The sequence below is a fragment of the Erithacus rubecula genome, assembly GCF_903797595.1.
Source record: "Erithacus rubecula genome assembly, contig: scaffold_528_arrow_ctg1, whole genome shotgun sequence".
NCBI classification, from domain to species: Eukaryota; Metazoa; Chordata; class Aves; order Passeriformes; family Muscicapidae; genus Erithacus; species Erithacus rubecula.
The window spans coordinates 1-27,784 of record NW_027635810.1 but is presented as its reverse complement, the minus strand read 5'-3'; the positions used below and the strand labels follow the sequence as shown (position 1 = coordinate 27,784).

General features: G+C 41.5%; 1 protein-coding gene across 1 annotated transcript; it reads right to left on the bottom strand.

Annotated features, from left to right (window-relative positions):
* Window positions 1–6,582: 6,582 nt before the first annotated feature.
* Window positions 6,583–27,739, bottom strand: RNF31 (ring finger protein 31; the record flags this gene model as incomplete). Its single annotated transcript, XM_079332791.1, has 12 exons — window positions 6,583–7,130; window positions 7,791–7,887; window positions 9,630–9,687; window positions 10,280–10,393; window positions 13,446–13,564; window positions 16,305–16,419; window positions 19,140–19,229; window positions 19,905–20,003; window positions 22,012–22,185; window positions 23,576–23,806; window positions 26,453–26,632; window positions 27,494–27,739. Coding segments are annotated over 12 exons (1,752 nt in total), but the record flags the coding sequence as incomplete, so codon positions are not given.
* Window positions 27,740–27,784: the final 45 nt, after the last annotated feature.

Here is a 27,784-nt window from a genome sequence, read left to right as displayed (position 1 = left end):
TGGGAATAACAGCTCTTTTACTAATATATATCTAACTGTACAAGCAGAAAACAACAGCAGTTGTTAAAATTGCTAACGGAACAGAACAGAAAACTCGGTGTCAGTCCCTTTAGATGCAAGCACGCTGTTTCTGTGCTTAGTCCCAGTCCGGATCTGCCGAGGGGCAGGTGGGAACGGAGGCAGGAGGGGGGGGCGGCAGCGGCCACACCAGTCTCGGTGGGAACGGGCTGGAGCGGCGGCTCCTCGCTCACCGTGTGTGTCTGGGTGATCAGCTGTGTCCACAGAGGCAGGAGGCTGGAACGGGGCAGATGCAGGGCAGGTGATCACAGAGGGTCTGGCTCTCCTGTGCTCCGGCCGCATGGGCTGAAGATGGGGCATCCTCCTCCGAGCTCGCCGGAAACACAAGTCCCCCCCTCCCCCCAGAAGCCTCAGAGGCCCCTCCAGGAGCCTCTGCAAATGACTCCTTTTGTCTGGAATCATCAGAGACCCTGGGTGTAGCCAGTAAGCTCCATTGGCATGATAATGGGAAAAATTCTTTCAATTGACACAGTAATAGAAAAACACTCAACCCCCAACAATGATCAATAGGGAAATTTCGCAGGCAGACACCTATTGTAAGACACAGGGTTCAGGACACAATGCGAGTTTTATTTCTTAGTGAAATGAAGCTCATTACAAGACTGTTGTAATGCGTATTTAGAGGAGCTGTTTGGCACTCAAAGAACAACCAGGCTTCTATGTGCTGGCATCATTAGTCTGGGAGACAAGAAGTACAATAGGGAATTTTAAGAGGGAGAAACCCAGTCTCTGGCACAGGGCCCTGTACACAAACTCAGGGTTATTTCTCAGTGAAATAAAGCTTACTTCACCTATTTTGTAATGTCTATCTAGAGGAGGCTTTTGGCACTCAAAGAACAACCGGGCTTCTATGTGGTAGCATTTTCAATCTGGGAGAAATCCTGATTTGTTTTGAAATCTAGAAGGCAGAAACCCAGTGTAAGGCACAGGGCCCTGGACACTAAAAGGGGCCCTTTCCCTTTGAAAGGAAACACATCATGCCAGTTTCCTAATACCTTTTGGAGGAAGTGTTTGTGACTCCCATTTTATCCAGGGTACTAAGTGGTGGCATCTTTTGTCTGGGAGAAATCCCAATCCATAGAAAATTTTGCAGGCAGAAACCTAATTGCAGGAACAGGGCCCTGGACACAAACTGACATTTATTTCTCAGTGAAATGAAGCTCAGTTCACCACTTCTGTAATGTCTACTTAGAGGAGGTGTTTGGCATTCAAAGTAAAACCAGGGTTCTATGTGGTGGTAATTTTATTCTGGGAAAAATCCTGATCCTAATGAAAATGTATCAGGTAGAAGCCCAGTCTCAGTCACAGGGCACTGGACACAAACTCAGGTTTATTTCTCAGTGCATTATAGCAGACTTCATCACTTTTATAATCTTATATTAGAGGAGGATTTTGGCACTCAGAGAACAACCAGGCTTCTAATTTGTGGTATGTTTAGTCTGGGAGAAATCCTGATCCAGAGAGGAATTTAGAAGGTGGAAGTCCAGTCTCAGGCACAGCTCCATGCACAATAATAATGGCCTATTTTTCTCTGAAATTAAGCTCACTTCACCACTTTTGTAATGTCTACTTTGAGGATGTGTTTCCCATTGTAGGAAGAGCCTGGCTTCTAAGTGGTGGCATGTTTAGTCTGGGAGAAATCCTGAACCTTAGGGAAACTCAGCAGGCAGAAACCCAATTTCAGGGCACAGGGACCTGGACACAAGCAGGGGCCTATTCCCTTTGAAGAGAAACACAGACTCCCAGTTTCCTAATATCTTTTGGAAGTATTGTTTGTGACTCCAATTGCAGCCAGGGTTAAAAGTGGTGGAATTTTTATTCTGGGTAAATAATGAATCCAAAAGGAAATTCAGAAGGCAGAAGCCCAGTCTCAAGCATAGGGCCCTGGAAACGAATTGAAATTTAATTCTCAGTGAAAAAAACTCACTTCAGCATTTTGAAAATGTCTATTTAGAGGAGGCTTTTGGCACACAAAGAACAGCCATGATTATAATGGTGGCATCTTTAGTCTGGGAGAAATCCTGATCCGTTCAGAAATTTAGCAGGCAGAAGCCCAGTCTTTAGCTCAGGGCCCTGGACAAAAACAGGGGCCTATTTCTAGGTGAAATAATGGTCACTTCACCTCTTTTTAAATGTCTATTTAGAGGAGGCTTTTGGGACACACTGAACAGCAAGGGATCTAAATGATGTCATCTTTAGTCTGGGAGAAATCCTGATCTGTAGGGTAATTTAGCAGGCAGAAGCCCAGTCTCAGGCACATGGCCCTAGACACAAACAGGGGCTTATTTCTCAGTGAAATAAAGCTCAATTCACCACTTTTATAATATATATTTAGAGGAGGCTTTTGGCACACAAAGAACAGCCAGGAACCTAAGTGGTGGCATATTTAGAATGGGAGCAATCCTGATCCGTTCGGAAATTTAGGAAGCAGAAGCCCAGTCTCAGGTGCCGGGCCATGGATACAAAAAGGGGCCTATTTCTCTTAGAAAAAAATCTCACTTCACCACTTTTGAAATTTCTGCTTAGAGAAGGTGTTTGGCACTCAAAGAACAGCCAGGGACCTAAGTGGTGGCATATTCAGTCTGGTAGAAATCCTGATCCATAAAGGAATTTAGAAGGCGGAAGTCCAGTCTCAGGCACAGCGCCATGGACCAAAAATAATGGCCTATTTCTCTGTGAAATTCAGCTCACTTCACCACTTTTGTAATACCTATTTCAAGGAGGTTTTTGGCACTGGATGATGAGCCAGGGAAGAAAGTGGTGGCATGTTTAGTCTGGGAGAAATCCTGATCCTTATGGAAATTTAGCAGGCAGAAACCCAGTCTCAGGCACAGGGCCTTGGACAGAAATAGGGGCGCTGGACACAAACAGGGGCCCTATCCTTTTATAAAGAAACACGCCCTCCCAGTTTACTAGCACCTATTGGAGGAAGTGTTTGTGACTCCAATTGTAGCCAGGGTTCTAAGTGGTGGCATCTTTAGTCTGGGAGAAATCCAGTTCAATAGGGAAATTCAGAAGGCAGAAGCCCAAGCTCAGACCCAGGACCCAGGACACAATTAATGGCCTGTGTCTCTGTGAAATATAGCTGACTTAAATATTTTTGTCATGTCTATTTAGACGAGGTGTTTGTAAATGCATGAAGAGTCTGGATTATATGAGGTGGCATCTTTAGTCTGGGAGAAATCCTCATCCTTAGAGAAATTTAGTAGGCAGAAGCCCAGTCTCAGTCCCAGGGCCCTGGATACAAACTGAGGTTTATTTCTGTGTGAAATAAAGCTCATTGTAGCTGTTTTTATGGTTGAGAGCTTTCCAACCCTGGCGTCTGCAGCCCTGAGTCCAGATATCTCTGAACTCTGGACACAAACCCCTAGCTACCCACTAGCAAAGTGTAAAGGCTTGAGACCGTGCAGCAAAGGTTCCGAAGATAACTTTTTTGTCATCGAAGGGAGATGCTAACAACGGTCTAATTATATGAGATAACAAAGAGTTTACATAGGTTTCCAGGGGATTGAGTTTCTAACCAATAAAAACTACAACTTACAAACTAACCAATTATCTTAAAACTCTAAGGAAGAAAAGAACCAATTAACTTGTGACTTTAAGAGCCAATAGAAATCCTAAGAGATAACAGGGTTTTCGATAGGGAGGGGGGATTTCGTTTGAAGGAATTTCTTAGTTTCATGGGATGGCGTCCCAGGAACGTCCCAGGAGTGTAACATCTTCTACAATTTTAGGGTTTTTTCCGGCCATTTTTTGTGCAATTTCTATGGGATATTTGTGCTTCTCAGTGCAAATTTTAAGAGATTTTTCCTGTTTTCAAGGCTGAAATAACCCTGGATTTTTCCTGATGCTTTTGCTGGCAATCCTTGCAATTTTGGCAGCTTTTAAGTGTTGTTGTATGGATTTCAGGAGGTTTTTTGCCCGTTTTTCGGGCAATTTTGTGTATTTGGGGCCATATTAACTCGCATTTTCTCTGGTGTCCTGGTTTTAAGGACAGGTATCTGCCAATAAAGGCAGAAGCTTCTCTTTGAAATGAAGAATGTAAACCCTCTTACTCCAAATTACTATAAATTTAAAATTAAGGGGCTCTCAGGCAAAGATATGGCAGTTAGGTATAACAGCTCTTTACTGAGAAAATAGAAATACAGTATTACAAAAAAAAAAAAAACCCAAAAAAAAAACAATCTCAACCCTGACAAAGTCAGAATACAACCTGACACCCTGTCAGTCAGTCAGGGTGTTGGTAGCAGTCCGATCAAATGGTGGCTACAGTCCCCCTGCAGTGGCAGATGTGGTTCAGCTGGAGCAGTGCTCCTGTAGAAGGGTGCAGCCTTCCTCCAGATGTCCAGGGATGATGTAGAAAGGTCCGGCTTCACCTCTGGAATCCACTGGAAAGAAGGTAACTTGATGTCCAAAATCTCAATTTTTATCTGGGTAGGAAAGGTTTGGCTCCTACCCTGGCTGGAGCATCTCCCACAAGTGACCCCAAAATCCCCCAAAATCATGCCAAACCCCCCTAAATTCACCCAAAAACCCCATTTCCCCCCCATTTTTTCCCATTTTTTCCTATATATGGTCATTTTGCCATATTTATCCCCTCATTTGCATATTGCCTGCAGTGGGCGTGGCCAGATGGGCGCCTCCTCCCCCAGCAGTCAGCACAGGTGCAGTTGGTCCCCAAATGCACCCAAATTCCTCAAATTCTCCCAAAATGATGCCAAAGTGACCCTAAAATGTCCCAAAATCCCCCCAGAATGATCCCAAAATTGATCCTCAAACTGCACCAAATTTCCCCAAAATGTCCCAAAAATTTCCCAAAACTGCCCCCAAAATCTCTCAAACTGCTCCAAAATTACCCCAGAAATGACCCCAAATTTCCCCAGAACTGGCACTAAATGACCCCCAAATTACCCAAAATGACAGAAAAGTCCCTCCAAATGCCCCAAATTGTCTCGAAATGTCCCCAAAATGTTCCAAAAACCCTCAAAATGCCCCAAAATTTCCCAAAATGACTGAAAAATACCCCAAAATTTCCTCAAATTTTTTCCAAACCCCCCTCAGATTTACCCCAAACTCCCCAAAATGCCCCAAAACTGACATGTTCCCCCACATTTTCCTATTTTTTCCATAGATGGTCATTTTTCCCCATGTGGGAGTCCAGAGTATTCCCCTGGCTTCCCTGGGAGGTTTAAGACCCCCCCCCCTGGCGGGGTCCCCAAAGTCTCTGGAATGAGACCCCAGTGTCCCAGGGGCTGGATTTAGCTCCTTGGAACAATTTACCAACACTGAGAGAAGAAATGCAAGCTGCAAAAATAAACAGTGTTAATTAAACTGCTAGAATGTAGAATTAGCAGATTTCTAGAATGTTTTTAATAAGAGACACGTGGCCAAGATGGAGAATTTGGCGTGTGGATACCTCTTCCTCCTTCTTCTCCGTGTCATCCATGCTGGGTGACATGCTGGCATTTTCAGATTGGATGTGAACAAAGCCGACCCATGTTAAAAGACTGTATTGTATTGGCAGTCATTTGTAAATACCTAGTATGTAATCTAGACTACATAAAATAAGCCCTGCCTTTCTTAGGCAGATTCTGCCATGGACATCTGGCAATCAGACCACTTTTGGCTGGACAAAGCATTCCTGAGATAAGAAACAATAAACAACCATGAAAACCTCTAAGAATCACCTCCTACAGTCTCTCATCGGAAAGAGCTGGGTTCCAGAACACCTGCATGTCCTCCTGAGGTGATCTCAGGTCTAAGGAGACACGTCAGGCTATGACACCCCCGTGTAAGTCCTCCTCAGTTGTATATTGCCTGCAGTGGGCATGGTCAGATGGGCACCTCCTCCCCCAGCATTTGGTGCAGGCACAGTTGGTGCTCGGCTGGGTCACCGACCCCAAAAGGTCCCGAAATTATCCCACAATTATCCCAAATTGACCCAAAGTGACCAAAAATTCCCCCAAAATGTCCCCAAAATTACCCTAAAAATTCCTCAGAATGACCCAAAGTCCCCAAACTGACCCAAACTGACTCAAAAAATGCCCCAAAATGATGCCAAATTGCCCCAAATTCTCCAAAATGACCCCAAATGTCCCCAAAATTGCCCCAAAAATTCCCCAAAATGACCCAAAAAACCCCAAAATGTCTCAAAAATTCCCAAAATATCTCCCAAACCACTAGAAAATTACACCAAACCCTCCCATAATCACCCCAAACCCCCCCCCCAACCACCATTTTTCCCACCTTTTTCCATTTTTGAGCATATTTAGTCATTTCTTTCCATTTTTCCCATATATGGTCATTTTGCCCATATTTGTCCCCCCTCATTTGCATATTGCCCACAGTGGGCGTGACTGGACGGGCGCCTCCTCCCCCAGCAGTTGGCACAGGTGCAGTTGGTGCTTGGGGGGGGGTCACTGGCTTCAAAATTACTCCAAAAGGTCCCAAAATCACCCCAAAATTACCTAGAATTAACCTAATATAACCCAAAATGACCCAAAAAATTACCGCAAACCCCCTCAAAATGCCCCAAAATAATCCTAAATTACCCTAAAACTGTCCTTAAATGACCCCAAAATTATCTCAAAGTGACCCAAAATTGTTCCAAAATGAACCCAAAATGCCCCAAAAATGAACCCAAATTTCTCCCAAATTCCCCAAATTCACCCAAAAAAACCCCAAAACTGCCATTTGCCCCCATATTTATCCAATTTTTTCCCATATTTTTTCCATTTTTGACCATATTTGACCATTTTTTTCTGTTTCCCCATATATGGTTATTTCTCCCATACACAGCCACTTTGCCTACATTTGTCCCCCCTCATTTGCATATTGCCCGCGGTGGGCGTGGCCGGACGGGCGCCTCTTCCCCCAGCATTCGGCGCAGGCGCAGCAGGTGCTCAGCCTCGCTCTCGGCCGGGCGGCGGCAGCTCCTCCCGGCCGCCAGGTGGCGCTGGGCGGCAGCGCGCAGCTCAGCGGGGCTGTAGAGAGGGGCGGGGTCCAGCCCGTGGCGGTTGATCAGGGACACCAGGTACTCGGTGTAGTGACCGCTGAGTGACCAGAGAGTGACCGGTGAGTGACCACAGCACAAAAAATATCCCAAAAAACCCACAAGAAATGCTTTAAAAATGCCTAAAATTCACCCAGAATTGACTCAAAATTGTCCCAAAATTACGACTGAGTGACCAGTGAGTGACTACAACCCCAAAAATGCCCAAAATATGCCAAAAAACACCCCAAAAAATGCTCTAAAAATTCCAAAAAACTCCCCAAAAATAAAAAAAAATCCCAAATTTTTCATAAAACGACTACTGAGTGACCACTGACAACTGAGTGACCAATGAGTGATCCCTGAGTGACCACTGACCACTGAGTGAGCCCTGAGTGACTCCTGAGTGACCCATGACTACTGAGTGATCACCGAGTGACCGCAGAGTGGCCACTGAGTGACCACAACCACAAAAATGCCTCAAAAATGCTCTTAAAAAATCAAAAAAACTTCCCAAAACATCCCCAAAATGACCGCTGAGTGACCACTGAATGACTACTAAGTGACCACTGAGTGACCACAACCTCAAAAAGATTCTAAAAAATGCCTAAAAAATGCCTTAAAATATCCCAAAAATTCCCCCAAAATCCCCCAAAAAATCCCCAAAAATCCCTATATTTTCCTAAAATGACCCCAGAGTGACAAGTGAGTGACCACTAACCGGCAGAGTCCGGCCTGTCCTGGTGCCGTTTCTCTCCCGCAGTTTTCGTCCCTCAGAGTCGCCCCAAGCTCCTTCTGCTCCTGCACCGGGCACTGACCTGGGGAAAAAATAAAATTCTGGGGGTAAAAATGGGGATTTTGGGAAAATTTGGGGATTTGGGGGTTTTGAGGAGTTTGGGAGAAAAAAATGGTGGTTTTTGTGCTGAAAAATGGGGATTTGAGGGGGAATTAGGGGATTTTAGGGGAAATTTTGAGGATCTTGGGGAGAATTTTGGAAAAAATTGAAATTTTGAGAATTTTAAAGAAAAAAATTTGAGAAAATTTGGCCATTGTGGGGATTTTTGTGGGAAAATTTAGGGATTTTGGGAGAAATTTTGGGCAAAAAATGTGAGGAAATTAAAGATTTTGTGGAGGAATTTGGGGATTCTGGGAAAAAAATGGAAATATAGCGAAATTTTGAAGAAATTTTGGGGAAAAAATTGGGGATTTTTAGGGTGAAAATTAGGGATTTTGGGGTGAAAATGGGGATTATGGGAAAAAATGGGGAAAATAGAAAATTCTGAGTGAAATTTGGGGATTTTTAGGGGAAAAAAAATTGGGAATTTTTGGGGGGAATTTGGGGAGAAAAAAATTGGGGATTTTGGGAAAATGTGGGGATTTGTGGGGTGAAAAACAAAAATTCTGGGGAAAATTTGGAAATTTTTGGTGCAATTCTGGGGATTTTTGGGGTAAAAATGGAGATTTTGGGTAAAAATTCAGGAAAAAAGGGAATTTTTGGAAAAATTTGGGAAAATCTGGGGGAAAATTTGGGGATTTTGGGAAAAAAAGTTGGGGATTTTTTGGGGGAAATTTTGGGGGAAAATGGGAATTTTAGAGAGAAAATTTGGGGATTTTTGGTAAAAAATTGGGGGAAACTGAGAATTTTGGGGAAATTTTGGGATTCTGAAGAAATAAAAACGGGAATTTTGGGTGAAATTCAGAGATTTAGGTAAATTTTGGGGATTTTCGGAAAAAAAATGGGGATTTTGGGAAAAATTTGGGGATTTTCAGGGAAAATTTTGAGGAAAAAAGCAAATTTTGGAATATTTTACAAAAATTTGGGAAAACATGTTCTTTTTAGGGTGAAAATATGAGGACTTTGGGAGAAAAATTAGGTATTTTTAAGGACAAAATTCCAGGACTTTTGCTAAAAAGATGGGGGAAAATTGGAATTGTGAGATAGAAAAATGAGAGAAAATTGGGAATTTTGGAGAAAATTTTGGAGATCTTTGGGGGAAATACGGGAAAAAAAATGGGATTTTTGAGAAAAAAATTAGGAAAAACTTGAGGATTTTTAGGGTGAAAAATGGGGATTTGGGGAAGAAACAGAGAGAAAATTTGGAATTTTGGGGAGAATATTGGGGATTTTGGGAGAAATTTGGGGATTTGGGGAAAATTTTGGGAAAAAATGGGAAATTTGGGAATTTTGGGGGGAATTTGGGGAAAAAATTGGGAAAAAATTGGGGTTTTTAGGGTGAAAATTGGGGAATTTTTGGTAAAAAATTTGAGGGAAATCTGGAATTTTGGGGAAAACTTAGGGATTTTTGGGAAAAAAAAAACCTAGGGATTTTTGGGGTGAAACTGGGGATTTGGGGGAAAATTTTGGGGTTTTTTGGGGATTTTGGGAGGGTAATTTTTGGGATTTTAGGGGAAAATTTCAGGACTTTGATGAAATTTGGGGATTTGGGGAAAAAATTGGGAAAAGTTGGGGGATTTTAGGGAAAAAATTAAGAATTTTGAAAAGAAAATTTGGGGGAAATTTGGCGTCTCCCAGTCCAAACCAGTATAAACCGGTACAAACCAGTTGGGTTGGGCGGGGCCTCAGGGGGCGGCTCCGTCTCGAAGGTGATGTTCGCAGCCTGGGGAGAAACCAGTATGGACAAATATGGACCAGTATAAACCAGTATGGACCAGTAACCCCAAAATGCCCGATTTTTCTCCAATTTTTGCCTTTTTTTCCCCCAAAATTTCCCCCAAAATCCCTCCCAGCATAAACCAGTGCAAACCAGCAACCGTCAATCCCATTTAACCCTTTCCTAAACCTCTTTTCCCCATTTCGTGGCCATTTTTAATCCCTTTTTTGCCATTTTTCACCATTTTTCCCCATTTTTTCACCTCCCAATACAAACCAGTATAAACCTGTAACCCAAATCCTATTTAACACTTTTTAACCCTTTTTAACCCCTTTTTTCCCATTTCCCCCACACACTTTTTGGATATTTTTAACCCTTTTTTGCTGGTTTTTTCCCATTTTTTCACCTCCCAGTACCTCCCAGTATAAACCACTACAAACCAGTATAAACCAGTAACCCAAATCCCCTTTTTTAACCCTTTAACCCATTTTTTGGCCATTTCTTGGATATTTTTAACCCTTTTTTCACCATTTTTTCACCATTTTCCTGTTTTTTTGCTTCCCAGCCCAAACCAGTATAAACCAGGAAGAATTCTCACCGTGAGCAGCTGCTGGAGCCGGTCTGGGGCCCAGTCCCGCAGGTAGAACAGACAGTCCCGGGGGTGGTGGCCATGCAGGGACCCCCGCAGGTGGCACTGGGGGGAGGGGCAGCTCTGGATTTTTTGGGGGAGATTTTGGGGAGAAAAGGGAAAAAAAAAAAAAATTTATGTGAAAAACCGGGGAAAATGGGGAAATGGGGGAATATGACCCAAAAATGATGCAAAATTGACCCAAAAATGACCTAAAAACTTCCAAGAAATCGACACAAAAATGACCTGATATTGACCGAAAATTAGTCCAAAATTGGCAAAAAAATTGCCCAAAAATTTATAAAAAAATAATAAAAAATCCACTCAAAAATTACCCAAAAATGGCCCAAAATTCACCCAAAAATGACACAAAAAATGATCCAAAAACGACACCAAATTTACCAAAAATTGACTCAAAGTTGGCAAAAAATTGACCCCAAAATGATCCAGAAATGATCCAAAAATGGCAAAAAATGATAAAAAATTGGCAACAAAATTGACCCATAAATGCCACAAAAATGACCTTAAAATAGCATAAAATTGACAAAAAATGACCAAAAAATGACACAAAAGTGATCCAAATTTGACGCAAAAATTGGCCCAAAAACGGCACCAAAATGGCACAAAAGTGACCTAAAATGTAAAAAAATTAACAAAAAAAGACAGATGAATAACATGAAAATGACATGAAATTGACCCAAATATTGAACGAAAAAATCGACATAAAAGTGGCACAAATATAGCTCACATTTGACCCAAAAAAACCCACAAAAGTGACCCAAAATTCACAGGAAATTGACCCATAATTCACAGGAAATTGACCCAAAAATGCCACAAAAGTGACCCAAAAATGACCCAAAATTGACCCAAAAATGACCCAAAAAATGGCACAAAAATGGCAGAAAAAATGACCTAAAAAGTGACAAAAAATTAAATTAAATGGACACAAAAATGACCTAAAATTGACTCAAAATTGGCCCAAAAATTGGCAGAAAAATGATACTAAAATAACATGAAAATTCACAGGAAATTGACCAAAATATGACCCAAAATTGACAGAAGATGACACAAAAATGTCTCAAAAATGACCCAAAAACTGACATGAACAAAATAATAAAAAATTGACCCCAAAATGAAGCAAAAAATATCACAAAAATGACGCAAAAATTAACACCAAAATGGCGCAAAAATGATAAAAATTGACCCAAAAAAGAAACAAAAGTGACCTAAAAATTCACAGGAAATTGACCCAAAAATGCCACAAAAGTGACACAAAAATGATCCAAAATTGACCCAAAAATTGCACAAAAAGCACGAAAATGGCACCAAAAATGCATGAAATTGACCCAAAAATGGCACAAAATTACCAAAAAAATGAATAAAATGGACTCAAAAATGAGCCAAAAATGACCTAAAAATTCACAGGAAATCAACCAAAAATTGTTACCAAAATGGTCACAAAAATTAACATAAAATGCAACCCAAAACTGGCACAAAATTAATCAAAAAAACAAAAAAACAAAAAATTACAAAAAATTGGTGCAAAAATTGACCCCAAAATTATACAGAAATGAAAAAAATTGACCCCAAACAGGCACAAAAATGACCCAAAATGATTAAGAAATAACAAAAAAATTACTCAAAAATTGACATAAAAGTGGCATAAAAAACGGCACAAAAATGACACAAAAATGACACAAAAGCAACAAGAAAACGGAAAAAAAAAGACAAAAAATTGTTACAAAGTGGCACAAAAATGTTCCAAAAATGGCAAAAAGACAAAAATTGACCCTAAAAAAGACATAAAAATGTGACAAAAATGACCCCAAAATGGCATGAAAATGACATGAAATTGAGTCAAAAAATGGAAAAAAAATTACAAAAAATTGACACAAAAATTAACACCAAAATGACACAAAAAATAACATGAAAATGATCCAAAAATAGCACAAAAATGACCCAAAAATGACCAAAAAAATAAAATAGCACAAAAATAAACCAGAAAATTGCAAGAAAATGATAAAAATGACTAAATATCGACACTGAAATTGGCATGAAAATGACCCAAAAAATGACACCAAAATGGCACCAGATTGTCCCCAAAATGACACAAAAATGGCAAAAAAAGGACTCAAAATTGACTCAAAAATGGCACAAAATTGACCCAAAAAATTACTCGAAAGTGGCACAAAAGTAACAGAAAATTGACCCTAAAAAGACAGAAAAATGACATAAAATCAGCCTGAAAGATGGCAAAAAATTAGAAAAAATTGCCCTAAAATTGCCACAATGACCCAAAAATAGCAAAAAAAGAGAAAAAATTGGCAAAAAAATGACCCAAAATTGACCCCAAATTGACATGAAATAACCCAAAAATGACCCAAAAAGGACCCAAAAATGACCCAAAAAGGACCCAAAACATGGCAAGAAAATGATAAAAAAAGAAAAAAATTGACACAAAAAAGGCACAAAAATGACCCAAAATTGGCACAAAAATTGACACAGAAAAAAATCATAACATAACCCAGAAGTTGACCCAAAAGGGCCCCAAAATCCTCTCCCAGTCCCTCCCCATATAAACCAGTAAAAACCAGTAATCCAAATCCCATATTTACCCTTTCTTAACCCTTTTCAACCCGTATTTTCCCCATTTTTAAATTGTTTTTCACTGAATTTTCACCGAATTTTCAGTTTTCCCCCATTTTTCCCCTCCCTGTTCCCTCGCAGTCCAAACCAGTATAAACCAGTACAAACCAATAAGCACAAACCCCCTTTTAACCCTTTCCACATTTTCCTAAATTTTAACCCTTTTTTCCCAATTTCCCTTTCCCAGTCCCTCCCAGTACAAACCAATAACTAAAACCCCATTTTAACCCTTTCTTCTCCATTTTTTCACCCATTTTTCACCCATTTTTCACCCAATTTTCACATCTCTTACTCAGTCCCTCTCAGTACAAACCAGTATAAACCAGTAACCCCAAACCCCTTTTAACCCATTTTCCCCCATATTTTTCTAATTTTTATCCTTTTTTCACAATTTTTTGTCATTTTTCACCCTATTTTCACCCCATTTCCACCATTTTGCCCCTCCCAGTCCCTCCCAGTATAAACCAGCATAAACCAGTGCGATTCTCACCCCGGGCTGATGGAACTGGGCCCCGCAGCCGGCACAGAACTGGTGCTGGCACTGGGAGCACTGGAAATGCAAACAGCCACCTCGGGCCAGGGCGAAGCACTGCCCACACTGGGGGCACTCTGAAAGAAAAATCACAAAATTTAACCAAAGTTTGGGAAATTTAAAAAAAAATTGGGTTGAATTTAGAAAATTTGGCAAAATTTGGGTGAAAATCGGTGAAAAAACGGGGGAAAAATTAGGGAATAGGAGAAAAAAAATTCCCAGATTTTCATTTTTCCCATTTTTCCATTTTTTCCCATTTTTCCTCATTTCCCTCCCCTATTTTTTCCTGTAATTGTGATTTTTTCCCAATTTCTCCCATTTTTCCCTTTTTTTTCCTCATTCTTCCCATTTCTTTCTCCAATAATTTTGATTTTTTTCCCTGCTTTTCTACTTTTCCCCCATTTTTTCTCATTTCCCCCCCAGCATTTTTACCCAATTTTTACCCTGGCTTTCCCTAATTTTTTGCTATTTTTTTCTCCTATAGTTTTGATCTTTTCTCCCATAATTCCCATTTTCCCCCCCTTTTTCCCCCATAATTTTCACTTTTCCCATTTTTCCCATTTTTTTTTCATTTTCCCCCTATTTTCCCCGTTTTTCCCCCTATTTCCCCCCCAATTTTTTCTCCTAAAATGTTGATTTTCCCCCCATTTTCCCCCTATAATTTTCTTTTTCCCCCCATTTCCCCCCATTTTTTGTCCTGCAATTTTGATTTTTTTCATTTTTCACCCAATAATTTTCTTTTTTTCCCCCCTTTATCCCCATTTTTTCCTCATACAATTTTAATTTTTTTTAATTTTTCCCCCGTTTCTTTCCTGTTTTTTCCCATTTTCCCCCATTTTTCCCCATTTTTCCTATAATTTTCCAATTTTTCCCTATCTTTTCATTGCTTTTTCCCATTTTCCCCCATAATTCCACTTTTTCCCCATTTTTTCCTCCTATAATTTTGATTTTTTTTGTCATTTTCCCCCATTTTTCCCTATTTTTTACCTTTTTTCTCCTATAATTGCAATTTTTTTCCAATTTTTCATTCATTTTGCCCCCATTTTTTCCCCATTTTCCCCAATTTTTTGCAGTTTTCTCACCTATTTTCCATTTTATTTCCAATTTTATTTTTTCCCCTTTTCTTTCCCATTTTCCCCATTTTTTTTCCCCTTGTTCTTCCCATTTTTTCAATTTTTCCCCAAATTTTTCCTCCTATAATTTTGAATTTTTCCCCCATTTTCCCCCCCATTTTTTCTCTTATAATTTTTTTTTCCACATTTTTCCCATTTCCACCCCCCATTTTTTTCACATTTTCCCCCCATTTCTCCCCATTTTTTTTCTTCTATAATTTTGGGATTTTTTCCCATTTCCCCCCCCCCCCCCATTTTTCCCCATTTCCCCTGTTTTCCCCATTTTTTTTCCATTTTCCCCATTTTTAACCTCCTTTTTTTTTCCTATACTTTTCACTTTTTTCCAATTTTCCCCATTTTTTCTCGGCTTATTTTTATTTTTTTCCTCATTTTTTTCCCCACTTTTTCCCATTTTTCCCATTACTCCCCCATTTTTTCTCCTAAAATTTAGATTTTTTTCCTCATTTTCCCTCCTATAATTTTGATTTTTTTTTCTCAACTCCCCCATTTTTCCCTATTTTTTCCTGTTTTTCCCCAATTTTCCCATTTCCCCCCAGTTTTTCTCCTACAGTTATGACTTTTTCCCCATTTTTTCTCTATCTCCCCCATTTATAATTTTCATTTTTTCCCTTTCCCCCCATTTTTCTTCCATTTTTTCTCTTACAATTTATTTTTCTCTTATAATTTTATTTATTCACATTTTTTCCCATTTTTTTCCCTATAATTTCCTTTTTTGACCCATTTTCTCACCAATTTTTTATCCACTAATTTTTTTTTCCTTCATTTTTCCCCATTTTTTACCCCTTTTTCCTGTTTTTTCCCCCATTTTCTCTCCATTTTTTCACTTACAATTTTATTTTTTCCCACAATCCCCATTTCCCCATTTTTTCCCACTTCCTCCCCTTTTTCCCCCATTTTTCCCAATTTTTCCCTTATAATTTTCTTTTTTTTCCCCATTTTTCCTCAATTTTTTCACTTTTCCCCCCCAATTTTTTCTCCTACAATTTTGATTTTTTTTCTCATTTTTCCCCCATTCCCCCCATTTTTTCCCAATTTTTCCCAATTTTCCCCATTTCCCCCCATTATCCCCATTCCACCATTTCTCCCCCATTTTCCCCCATTTTTTCTTCTATAATTTCAACTTTTCCCCCCATTTTTCCATTTCCCCCCACTTTTTTCTCCTATAATTTTGATTTTTGCCCCCATTTTCCCCCCTTTTTTTCTGCTGTTTTTCCCCCATTTTCCCCACACACATTTTTCCCCCATTTTCCCCCAATTTTTCTCCTATAATTTTCAGGTTTTCTTGTCATTTTCCCCCATTTTTGAGTTTTTTCCCTCTATTTCCCTACTTTCTCCTCAATTTTACCTTAAAATTTCTCCTATAATTTTGATTTTTCCCCCATTTTTTCCCATTTTCCCCAACTTTTTCTCCTATAATTTTGATTTTTTCCCATTTTCCCCATTTTTCCTCCTATAATTCTGATTTTTCCCATTTTTTCCCTATTTTCCCTGCATTTTTTCCTCCTAAAATTTTGATTTTTTCCCCCATTTTTTCTTCCAATAACTTTGATTTTTTTTCTCACCATTTCTTCCTTATATTTTCTCCTATAATTTTAATTTTTTTTCTTTTCCTCCTCATTTCCCCCATTTTTCCCCCCATTTATTCTCTTACAGTTTTATTTTCCCCCTATTTTTTCTCTCTCACCGATGCCCATCTCCCCCAGGAACGCCCCCAAGCCCTGGTTGGGCCCCGGCGTTTCCCTGGAGCGGAGCCACAACCCAAAATCAGCGCAGGACAGCGAGGAGTGACGAGGGTCCCACTGCCAGGAAAGGGTTAAAGTCAGTCCCTAAATACCCCAAAATTTATCCTAAAAATTATCCTGAAAATCCAAAAAAAACCCAAACCCAAAATCCCAAAAAACTACCCTGAAATCACAAAAAAAGGGGAAAGAGACAAAGAAATCCCAAAAATGCCCCAAAATTCCCAAAAAACGGCTCCAAAATTGCCAAAAAAACCCTATTCACAAAATTCCAAGAAATGATCCCAAAATATTCCCCCAAAATGTCCCCAAATTCTCCTAAAAATCCCCCTAAAAATACATGAAATTGTCCCAAAGATATGCTCAAAAATTCCACAAAATTATGCCAAAAATCTTCCCAAAAAATCCCAAAGTTCCACAAAATGATCCCAAAACGATCCCAAAATGTCCCCCCAAATATATATATTTTTTTTAATTCAAAAAATTCCATGAAAAAATTGGACCCAAAATCCCCCAAAATGGCCACGAAATTGGCATAGGACAGGGAGGAGTGACAGGGGTCCCACTGCCACCAAAGTATCCCAAAATTACCTCAAAATTATCCCAAATATTCTCAAAAAAACCTGACCCCAAAATCCCAAAAAATAACCCCAAAATTACAAAAAAAGCACCAAAATCACAAAAAAATGCAAAAAAAAAAAAGACAAATCCCAAAAGTGCCCCCAAATTTCCCAAAAAATTTCCCAAATTATCCCCAAAATCCCAAAATTATCCCCCAAAAATCCGACCCCGAAATCCCAAAAAAATGGCACCAAAAATCACCCAGAAAAAGGAAAAAAAGTCACAAAAATGTTCAAAAATTCCTGAAAATAGCCTGAAAAAGGCCCCAAGAAAACCCAAAATTTCATTAAATGATCCCAAAATCATCCCAAAAATTATCCCAAAATTTCACGAAGTGATCTCAAGTAACCAAAAACATCTCCCCAAAATGTGCCCAAAATACCCCAAAAACCTCCCAAAATCTATGAAATTGTGCCAAACATATCCCCAAAAATTCCCCAAAATTCTGCCAAAAATCTCCCCCAAAATTTCCAAAATTCCATAGGATTATCCCCAAAATTACCCCCAAAATTCCAGAAAATGACACCAAAAAATATCCCTAAAATGCCCTGAAAATTCTCCAAAACTCCACAAAATTATTCCAAAAATTCCCCTCAAAAATCCCAAAAATATCCAAAATAATCCAAAATTTCCATTAAAAAATTGGATCACAAAATGCCCCAAAAATGGCTCCAAAATCACAAAAAAAATAGGAAAAAAAATCACAAAAAATCCACAAAAATCCTCCCCCCAAAAAATCCCAAAAATATCTCAAAAAATCCACAAAAAAAAACCCCAAAAAATCTCAAAAAAATCATAGAAAATTCCCCAAATTCCTTAAAATTTTCCCCAAATTTTACCCAAAAAATTCCATAAAATTATCTCCAAAATTCCACAAAAAATCCCCCAAAAATATCCCAAAAAATCCCCTCAAAAATTGCCAAAAATATCCCAAAAAATCCCCCAAAAATCAAAAAAATCCCAAAATTATTCCCCCCAAAAATGCCAAAAAAAATCTCCAAAAATTCCTCTCAAAAATCTCCAAATATCACAAAAATTCCACATAAAAATTGCCCCCAAAAGGCCTCAAAAATATCCCAAAATAATACTAAAAAATCCCCAAAAATCCTCCCCCAAAATAAAAAAAATTCCCAAAAAATCCTGCAAAAAATCCCTAAAATCTCTGAAATTTCCCAGTTTTATCCCAAAATATCCCAAATATCCAAAAAATTCACCTCCCCAAAAAATCCCCAAAATTCCCCAAAATAATTTCCCAAAATTCCCCAAAATAATTTCCCAAAATTCCCCAAATTCCTTAAAATTATCCCCAAAATTGACGTAAATTTCCCCAAAAATTCCACAAAATTATCCTAATAATTCCCAAAAAACCCCCAAAATCTCCAAAATATCCCAAAACATCCCCCAAATTCCCCCAAAAAATCTTCCAAAAACCCTCCAAAATTCCACAAAATTATCCCAAAATTCTCCCAAAAATGCTCAGAATTCCATTAAATTGTCCCACCCGAAAAAAAATCCCAAAAGTTCAAAAAACGTTTCCCAAAATTATCCCAAAAGTATCCCAAAAAACTACCAAAAAATCTCAAAAATTCCCAAAAAATCCACAAAAGAAATTTCCCAAATCCCCCCAAAAACTTCCCAAAATTCCAGATTTATCCCAAAATACCCCCCCCCAAAAAAACACGGAAAACATTGGACCCAAAATTCCCCAAAAATGACCCCAGAAACCCCAAACCAGCACAAACCAGTATAAACCAGTAACCCAAAAAACCCACTTTTAAACTAACTCCGTCCCAGTTCATTCCCAGTCCAAACCAGTATAAACCAGTAAGAAAAAAACCCAAATCAGTACAAACCAGTATAAACCAGAAATCCCGAAATCCCAATTTAACCCTGTTTTAACCCTTCAAACCCGCTCCCAGTTCATCCCTGTTCATTTCCAGTGCCCTCCCAGTCCCAACCAGTATAAACAAGTAATAAAAAATCCCAAAACAGTACAAACCAGTATAAGCCAGTATAGACCACTACAAACCAGTAACCCCAATCCCCTCTTTTTAACCTTTTAACCCTTCCCAGCACCCCCAAATCCCCTCCCAGTCCCTCCCAGTTCATTCCCAGTACAAACCAGCAAGAAAAAACCCCAAACCAGTATAAACCAGTACCGGGAGCTGGCAGCGGGGACAGCACTGCTGGTGGCACTGGGGACACTGGGCGGGGCCACGCTCAGCCTCGAAGATGAACCCGAAGGAGCACTGGGACAAACTGGGAGTTACTGGTTTATACTGGGAAGGACTAGTTTGAACTGGGAGGCTCCCAGTATGAACCAGTTCAAACCAGTAAGGGAAAAATTGCATCCCAACATAAACCACCAAGGAAAAATCACAAACCAGTATAAACCAGTAACACAAAATTCTCAGTTCATCCCAGTAACTCCCAGTTCAAACCAGCAAAGAAAAATCTAAGACAATATTAACCAGTATAAACCAATAATCCCAAAATCTCTTCCCAGTTCATCCCACTTCCCTCCCAGTTCAAAACAGTAACTTCCAGCATAAACCAGTAACTCCCAGCATAAACCAGTAAGCCACAAATTCTAACCAGTATAAGCCAGTATAAACCAGTAACTCTCAGAAACCCCAAATTCCCTCCCAGTATAAACCAGTAACTCCCAGTAACTCCAAATTCTCTCCCAGTTCCCTCCCAGTTAAAACCAGTAACCCCCAAAACAAGACGAGTAACTCCCAATAAGAAACCAGTAAGAAAAAACCCAAAACCGGTACAAACTAGTAAATGCCAAATCCCCATTTTTAACCCTTTAACCCCCTCCCACTTCACCCCAGTTTGTTCCCAGTGCCCTCCCAGTCCAAACCAGTAACCCCCCAAACCCCTCCCAGTACAAACCAATATAAACCAGTATAAACCAGTACATGGGGGCACCACAGGAACTGGGGGTCCCTCAGCAGCTCCAGTTCCGTCAACTTCCGGGTCACGAGGCCAAAGGTGTCAGGGTCCAAACAGCGCCGCAGCTGCACCAGTAAAAACCAATAAAAACCAGTAAAAACCACTAAAAACCAATATAAACCAATATAAACCAGTAAGCACTCCTAGTATGAAAAAACACCAAATCAGTAAGGCAAAAACACAAACCAGTATAAACCAGTAAGGGGAAATGGGGAAATGGGGAATTGGGGGATCCCAGTGGGTTTTAAAGGGTTCCCAGTACAAACCAGTATAAACCGGTACAAACCAGTAAGAACTCCCAATATGAACCAGTAAGGAAAAATCCCAAACCAGAATAAACCAGTAACCCCCAAATCACCATTTTTAACCCTTTAACTCCCTCCAAGTTCATCCCAGCTTGCTCCCAGTGGCCTTCCAGTATAAACCAGTACAAACTAGTAACCCCAAATTTCTATTATTTCCCTTTTCTCCCCATTTTTAACCCTTTAATGCCCTCCCAGTCCCTCCCAGTTCATCCCAGTTTGTTCCCAGTGCCCTCCCAGTTCATCCCAGTAACCTCCCAGTACAAACCAGTAACCCCAAATCCCAGTTTTTCCCTATTTTTCTGTCATTTTTAACCCTTTAATCCCCTCCCAGTTAATCAGTTTGTTCCCAGTGCCCCCCAGTTCATCCCAGTAACCTCCCTGTATAACCCAGTATAAAACCTGTATAAACCAGTACAACCAGTAACCCCAAACCTCTATTTCCCGTTTTTCCCCATTACTTGCTCTTTTTTAATCCTTTTTTCACCGTTTTTTTCACCATTTCCCCTTCCCAGTCCTTCCCAGTTCATCCCAGTTAATCCCAGTCCCCTCCCAGTCCAAACCAGTATAAACCAGTAATCCCATTCCCCCATTTCCCCCCATTTTTAACCCTTTTCTCCGCCGTTGTTTCACCATTTTTGCTGTTTTTTCACCGTTCTTCATTGCATTGTTTTCCCCTCCCAGTCCAAACCAGTTCAAACCAGTTCAAACCAGTTACCTGCGGCTCCAGAGTGGACCAGTACCAGAGGCGCTGGGGTCTTGCCCAGTCCAAACCAGTGACTCCCAGTATAAACCAGTAACTCCAATCCCAATTTACCCCATTTTCCCCATTTTTAACCCTTTAATCCCTTCCCAGTCCCTCCCAGTTCATCCAGTTTGTTCCCAGTATAAACCAGTAACCCCCAATCCCAATTTCCCCCATTTTCTCCCCATTTTTAACCCTTTAATCCCCTTGCAGTTCATCCAAATTTATTCCCAGTCTCTTGGGAATCATCCCAGGAGCCTAACCAGTATAAACCAGTAACCCAAATTTCCATTTTCCCCATTTTCACCCATTTTTAACCCTTTAATCCCCTCCAGTCCAAACCACTGCCATCCCAGTTCATCCCAGTCCCCTCCCAGTACAAACCAGTATAAACCAGTACAAATCAGTAACTGCAAACCCCCATTTCCCCCAATTCTTTCCCACTTCTTGTTCATTTTTAACCCTTTTACACTGTTTTTTCACCATTTTCCCCTCCCAGTTCATCCCAGTCGCCTCCCAGTACAAAACCAGTTACCTGGGGCTCAAGCATGGACCAGTACCAGAGGCACTGGGCCTCATCCCAGTCCAAACCAGTGACTCCCAGTATAAACCAGTAACCCCAAATCCCCATTTTTTCCTTTTTCTACCATTTTTAACCCTTTTAATCCGCTCCCAAATCCCTCCCAACTCATCCCAGTTTGTTCTCAGGTGCGTCCCAGTTAATCCCAGTAACCTCCCAGTATAAACTAGTATAAACAAGTAACACCAAATTCTCATTTTCTCCAATTTCTTGCTCATTTTTAACCCTATTTTCATCGTTCTTTCACCATTTTTCCCCCCTCAGTTCATCTCAGTGACCTCCCAGTCCAAACCAGTACAAACCAGTAACCCAAACCCCCATTTTCTGCTGTTTCTCCCCATTCTTAAACCTTTCTCCATTGCTCTTTCACCGTTTTATCACTGTTTTTCCCCGCTTTTTTTTCCCCTCCCAGTATAAACCAGTCCAAACCAGTACAAACCAGTTACCTGGGGCTCCAGCGTGGACCAGTACCAGAGTCTCTGGGCCTCATCCCGGAGGTCGGGGCGGCCGCAGCTGGGGCAGCCCAAGGCACCGACGCCGCGTTCACGGACACCAACAGTGAAATGGAGCCGGAAGCACTCAGGGCACAGCGGGCACGAGCAGCCGGGCAGCCACTGCATCTGCACCAGTATAAACCAGTATGAACCAGTATAAACCAGTATGGACCAGTATAAGCCAGTATGAACCAGTAAAACTCAGCCATAATGCATTTCTATGGTGGTGTTGCTCCCTGGTGACAACATAAAGAATTGCAGGCATTACAGACTTTAAGCAGTATAAAACAATATAAACCACTACGGACCAGTATAAAGCAGTATGGACAAGTATGGACCAGTACGGAGCAGTATAGACCGGTATAAACCAGTATGGACCAGTATGGACTGGAATAAACCAGTATGGGCCAGTATGAACCAGTATGGACTGGTATGGACCAGTATGGGCCAGTATGGACCAGTATGGACTGGAATAAACCTGTATGGGCTGGTACGAACAAGTATGGACCGGTATGGATTGGTACGGACCGATATAAACCAGTATGGACCAGCATGGACCAGCATGGACCGTATGGACCAGTATGGACCAGTATAAGCCAATACAGAACCAGTAAAACCCAGGCACAAAGGGTTTCTATGCTGGTCCTGCCCCCCGCTGGTCACTAAGAGAACTGCAGGCATTAAAGAGTTAACCAGTTGCTGCCAGTTCATCGCAGTTAGCCCCAATAACCACAAAATAGTATAAACCACTATGGACCAGTATGGACCAGTTTGGGCCAGTATAAACCAGTATGGATCCATATGGACCAGTATGGACCAGTATGAACCACTATGGAACAGTATGGACCAGCATGGACCAGTATAAACCAGTTATGGATGGGTCTGGACCAGTACGAACCAAGTAAGAACCAGAAAGGTTTCCCATACTGGGTTTCTATGGTGGTCAAGGAGGGACTTGCAGGCATTAAAGAGCTAAACCAGTTGCTCCCAGTTCATCCCAGTTCATCCCAATATGGTTCCAATTGCTCCAAACCAGTATAAACAGTATGAACCAATATAAACCAGTATAAACTATTAGTAGCACAAATTAAGGTGAAGTCATTAAAACACCAAACCAGTATAAAACCAGCTCATCCCAGTTCATCCCAGTAACCCCAAATCCCATCCCAGTAAGCTCTCCAGTAACCCCAAACCAGTATAAATCAATACAAACCCGTGCAAACCGGTACAAACTAGTATACACCAGTACAAACCAGTATAAACCAGCAACCCCAAATCTCTATTTCCACCCATTTTTCCTCCATTTTTAAGCTTTAATCCCCCTCCCAGTCCTTCCCAAACCACTCCCAGTTCCTCCCAGTCCCCCAGTATAAACCAGTACCAAACCAGTACAAAGCAGTAACCCCAAATCCCATTTTAACCATTTCTCCTCCCTTTTATCCCCATTTCCCCATTTTTAACCCTTTAATTTCCTCCCAGTCCTTCCCAGTATAAACCAGTACAAACCAGTACACACCAGTTGCCGCGGCAGCCCCCAGCCACAGACGGCGCACTCGCACCTCAGCCTCCTCCTCAGCGCCGCACGGTCGGCGCAGGACCCCACGGCCTCCACCAGTTCAACCAGTAAAGGTTCCTTACTGGGATTGGGCACCGCTCCCAGTCCCAGCTCCCGGCCCAGCGTGGCCACCAGCAGCGCCCGGCCCCAGCTGGCCACGGGCAGGGAGGCCAGGATCTGACGGACCAGGGCCTGCGGGGCAAACCAGTATGGACCAGTATAAACCAGTAAGAAAAAAAGTAAAACCAGTAATGAAAAACAGGAAACCAGTAAGGAAAAATAAGAATCCAGTATGGACCAATAAGTCCAAATCTCATCCCCAGTGATCCTAAGTTTCCTTCCAGTGACGCTAAAATCCATCCCAGTTCATCCCAGTTCAAACCAATAACCCCAGACCTCAAACCAGTTGAAACCAGTAAGGAAAAATGTGAAACCAGTAAGAAAAAATGAGAAACCAGCATAAAAAAATGAGAAACCATTTAGAGTAAGCCCAGATCCTATCCCAGTGACCCAAATCCTATCCCAGTGACCCTAAAACCCATTCCAGTAAGTCCACACCCTGAACCAGTATGGACCAGTAAAACCAGTAAGGGGAAATGAAAAACCAGAAAGAAAACATGAGAAACCAGTAAGTTCCAGTAAGCCCAAATCCAGTCCTAGTGACCCCAAATTCCATCCCAGTTCATCCCAGTAAGCCCTAGACCCCAAACCAGTATAAACCAGTAAGGAAGAAATGCAAAACTAAAAGAAATGCGAAACCAGTAAGGAAAATAAAAAATCAGTATAGACCAATAACCTCAAATTCCATTCCAGTGGCCCTAAAACCCATCCCAGTTCATCCCAGTAAACCCCAGACCTCAAACCAGTATCAACCAATTATAACCAGTAAGGAAATATACGCAACCAGTTACGGAAAAGGAGAAACCAGTAACTCCCAGTAAACCCCAATCCCCTCCCAGTGGCCTTAAATTCCCTCTCAGTTCATCCAGTTCATCCCATTAAGGTCAAACTCCAAACCAGTAAAAACCAGTACAACCAGTAAAGAAAATGCAAAACAAGTAGGAAAAAATAAGAAACCTATATAGGCCAGTAAGCCCAAAATCCATTCCCGTTCATCCCAGTGACCCCAAATCCATTCCAAATAATCCCAGTTTATCCCAGTAAGCCCAGACCCCAAACCAGTATAAACCAACAGTGAAAAAAAGTGAAACCAGTAAGAAAAAAGGAGAAACCAGTAAGGAAAAATGAGAAACCAGTAAAAACCAGTAAATCCAAATTCTCTCACAATAGTGCCAAATTTCCTCCCAGAGACCCCAAATCCTCTCCCAGTTCACCCCAGTAACCCCCAAACCCTAAATCAGTACAAACCAGGATGGACCAGTAAGGAGAAACGAAAAACCAGTAAGAAAAATGAGAAACCAGTATAGAAAAATGCAAAACCAATATGGACCAGTAAGCCCAAATCTCATGCCAGTGACCCTAATTCCCTTTCAGTGATCGTGCAGCCCATCCCAGTTCATCCCAGTAAGTCCCAGACCCCAAACCACTGTAAACCAGTATGAACTCAGCAACAAGAAAGAAGAAACCAGTGAAGAAAAATGAGAAACCAGTATGGACCAGTAAGCCCAAATCCACTCCCACTTCATCCCAGTGACCCCAAATTCCATCCCAGTTCACCCCCAGTAACCTCAGACCTCACACCAGTATAAACCAGTAAGGAAAAATGAGAAACCAATAAGGAAAAACACAAACCAGTATAGACCAGTAAGTCCAAATCCCATTCCAGTGACCCTAAAACCCATCCCAGTTCATCCCAGTAACCCTCAGGCCCCAGACCAGTATCAACCAGTAAAAGCCAGTAAGAAAAAAAGCAAAACCAGTAAGGAAAATGTGAAATCAGTAACAACCAGTAACCCCAAACCTCCTCCCAGTATAAACCAGTAACCCCCACACCCTCTCCCAGTCTGAGCCAGTAATCCCAAACTCCCTCCCAGTATAAAGCAGTACAAACCAGTAACCGCCAAACCCCTCCTAGTCTGCTCCTAGTATAAATCAGTATCTCCCAAATCCCCTCCCAGTACAAACCAGTAACCCCCAAACCCCTCCCAATCTCTTCCCAGTAAAACCAGTAAACCCCAAATCTCCTCCCAGTATAAACCAGTTCATCCCAGTCACCCTCAAACCCTTCCCAGTTCATCCCAGTAACCCAGAACTTGATCCCAGTACAAACCAGTAACTCCCAGTCCCCTCCCAGTACAAACCAGTACAAACCAGTACAAACCAGTAACCCCAAATCCCCTCCCAGTACAAACCAATCCTACCCAGTAAAAATTAGTAACGCCCAGGCCCCAGACCAGTATAAACCAGTAGCCCCCAAACCCCTTCCCAGTATAAACCAGTAACCCCCAAACACCCTCCCAGTATAAACCAGTAATCCCCAAAACCCCTCCCAGTATAAACCAGTAACCCAAAAATCCCTCCCAGTATAAACCAGTAACCCCCAAACCCCCTCCCAGTTCATCCCAGTCCCTCCCAGTACAAACCAGTAACCCCCAAACCCCCTCCCAGTTCATCCAAGGCCCTCCAGTACAAACCAGTAACCCCAAGCCCCTCCTAGCATAAACTAGTTCATCCCAGTAACCCAGAATGTGATCCCAAGTACAAACCAGTGACCTCCAAAAACCCTCCAAGTCCAAACCAGTATAAACCAGTATAAACCAGTGACCTCCAAAAACCCTCCCAGTCAAAACCAGTATAAACCAGTATAAACCAGTAACCCCAAATCGCCTCCCAGTCCCTCCCAGTCCCTCCCAGTTTAAACCAGTATCCCCCAGTCACCTGCAGCTCGGTGCGGTTGAAGTCCAGCCCAGGCTCCTCCCCCCGGAAGTGACGTAAGTGGAAGGGGCGGAGCCGGAGCCGCTGTAGTTCCCTCAGTGCCACCCAGTGGCAGCCGTGGTGTCGCTGCAGCGCCTGCGATGAGACCGGCGCAGGGAAACCCAGGCTGGACAGCAGGCGCAGCTGGGACCAGGATAAATCACTATAAACCAGTCTGGACCAGTATAAAGGAGTATGAACTGTTTTGGAGTAGTTTAAACTGGTTTGAGTTGCTTCAAACCAGTTTGAACCAGTATAAACCAGTTAAAGATATTAGCACAAAAATCCCAATTATTTAATAAAAAGTGAATTAATTTGGACCAGTATCGACCAGTATAAACTAGTACGGACCAGTTTGGACCAGTATGGACCAGTATGGACCAGTATGGGCAAGTACAAACTGATTTTGACTGGTTTGAGCCGGTTTGGATCAGTATAAACCAGTATAAATCAGTAAAATACACCAAAGTTCCCAGTTTTAGACTGAGATCTGCCTGGTTTAGACCAGTTTGGACCAGTATAAACCAGTTTGGATCAGTAAAAACCAGTAAAAACTGTTTTGAAGTCGTCTGAACTGGTTTGAGTTGGTTTGGACCAATATAAAGCAGTATAAACCAGTTCATGATACCAGAAAGCACAAAAATAACTGAATTTGGACCAGCATAGACCAGTATGAAATGGCTTGGACCAGTATGGACCAGTATAAACCAGTATGAATTGGTTTTGACTGGTTTGGATTGGTTTTAAACCAGTATAAACCTGTAAAATGCACCAAAATCCCCATTTTTCGACCTAGATCTGCCTGGTTTAGACCAGTATGGACCAGTATAAACCAGCATAAAACCAGTATGGACTAGTATGGACAAGTAAGGACCAGTATAAATGAGTATAAACCAGTTTCAACCAATTCAGACCAGTATAAACCACAACAGACCCAAACTTCTTCCATTTTGGATCCAATTTCTGCCATTTCAAACCCAATCTTCAAGTCCCTCCCCACTTCACCTGCTGCTTGCGTCGACCAATCAGAGCACAGCGGGCGTGGTCCAGCCTCCCCTCCCCTTCCAGCCAAGCCCAGGCGGCTTCAGCTAATGAGAGCGGCCCCAGGGAGGCCCCGACGCCATTTTGGGAGGGCTCCAGCAGGGCCTTGAGGACCCCTCCAAGGCGGCTCCGGAAGTGCCTGATTTGGGTGTCCAGGTCGGAGGACGTCGGAGAATTCAGGAATTTCGGAAAAAAGGGGCAGGGCCGAGCGATTCTGGGGGGAGACCTTGAGATTCAGCAGCCTGGAAAAATAGG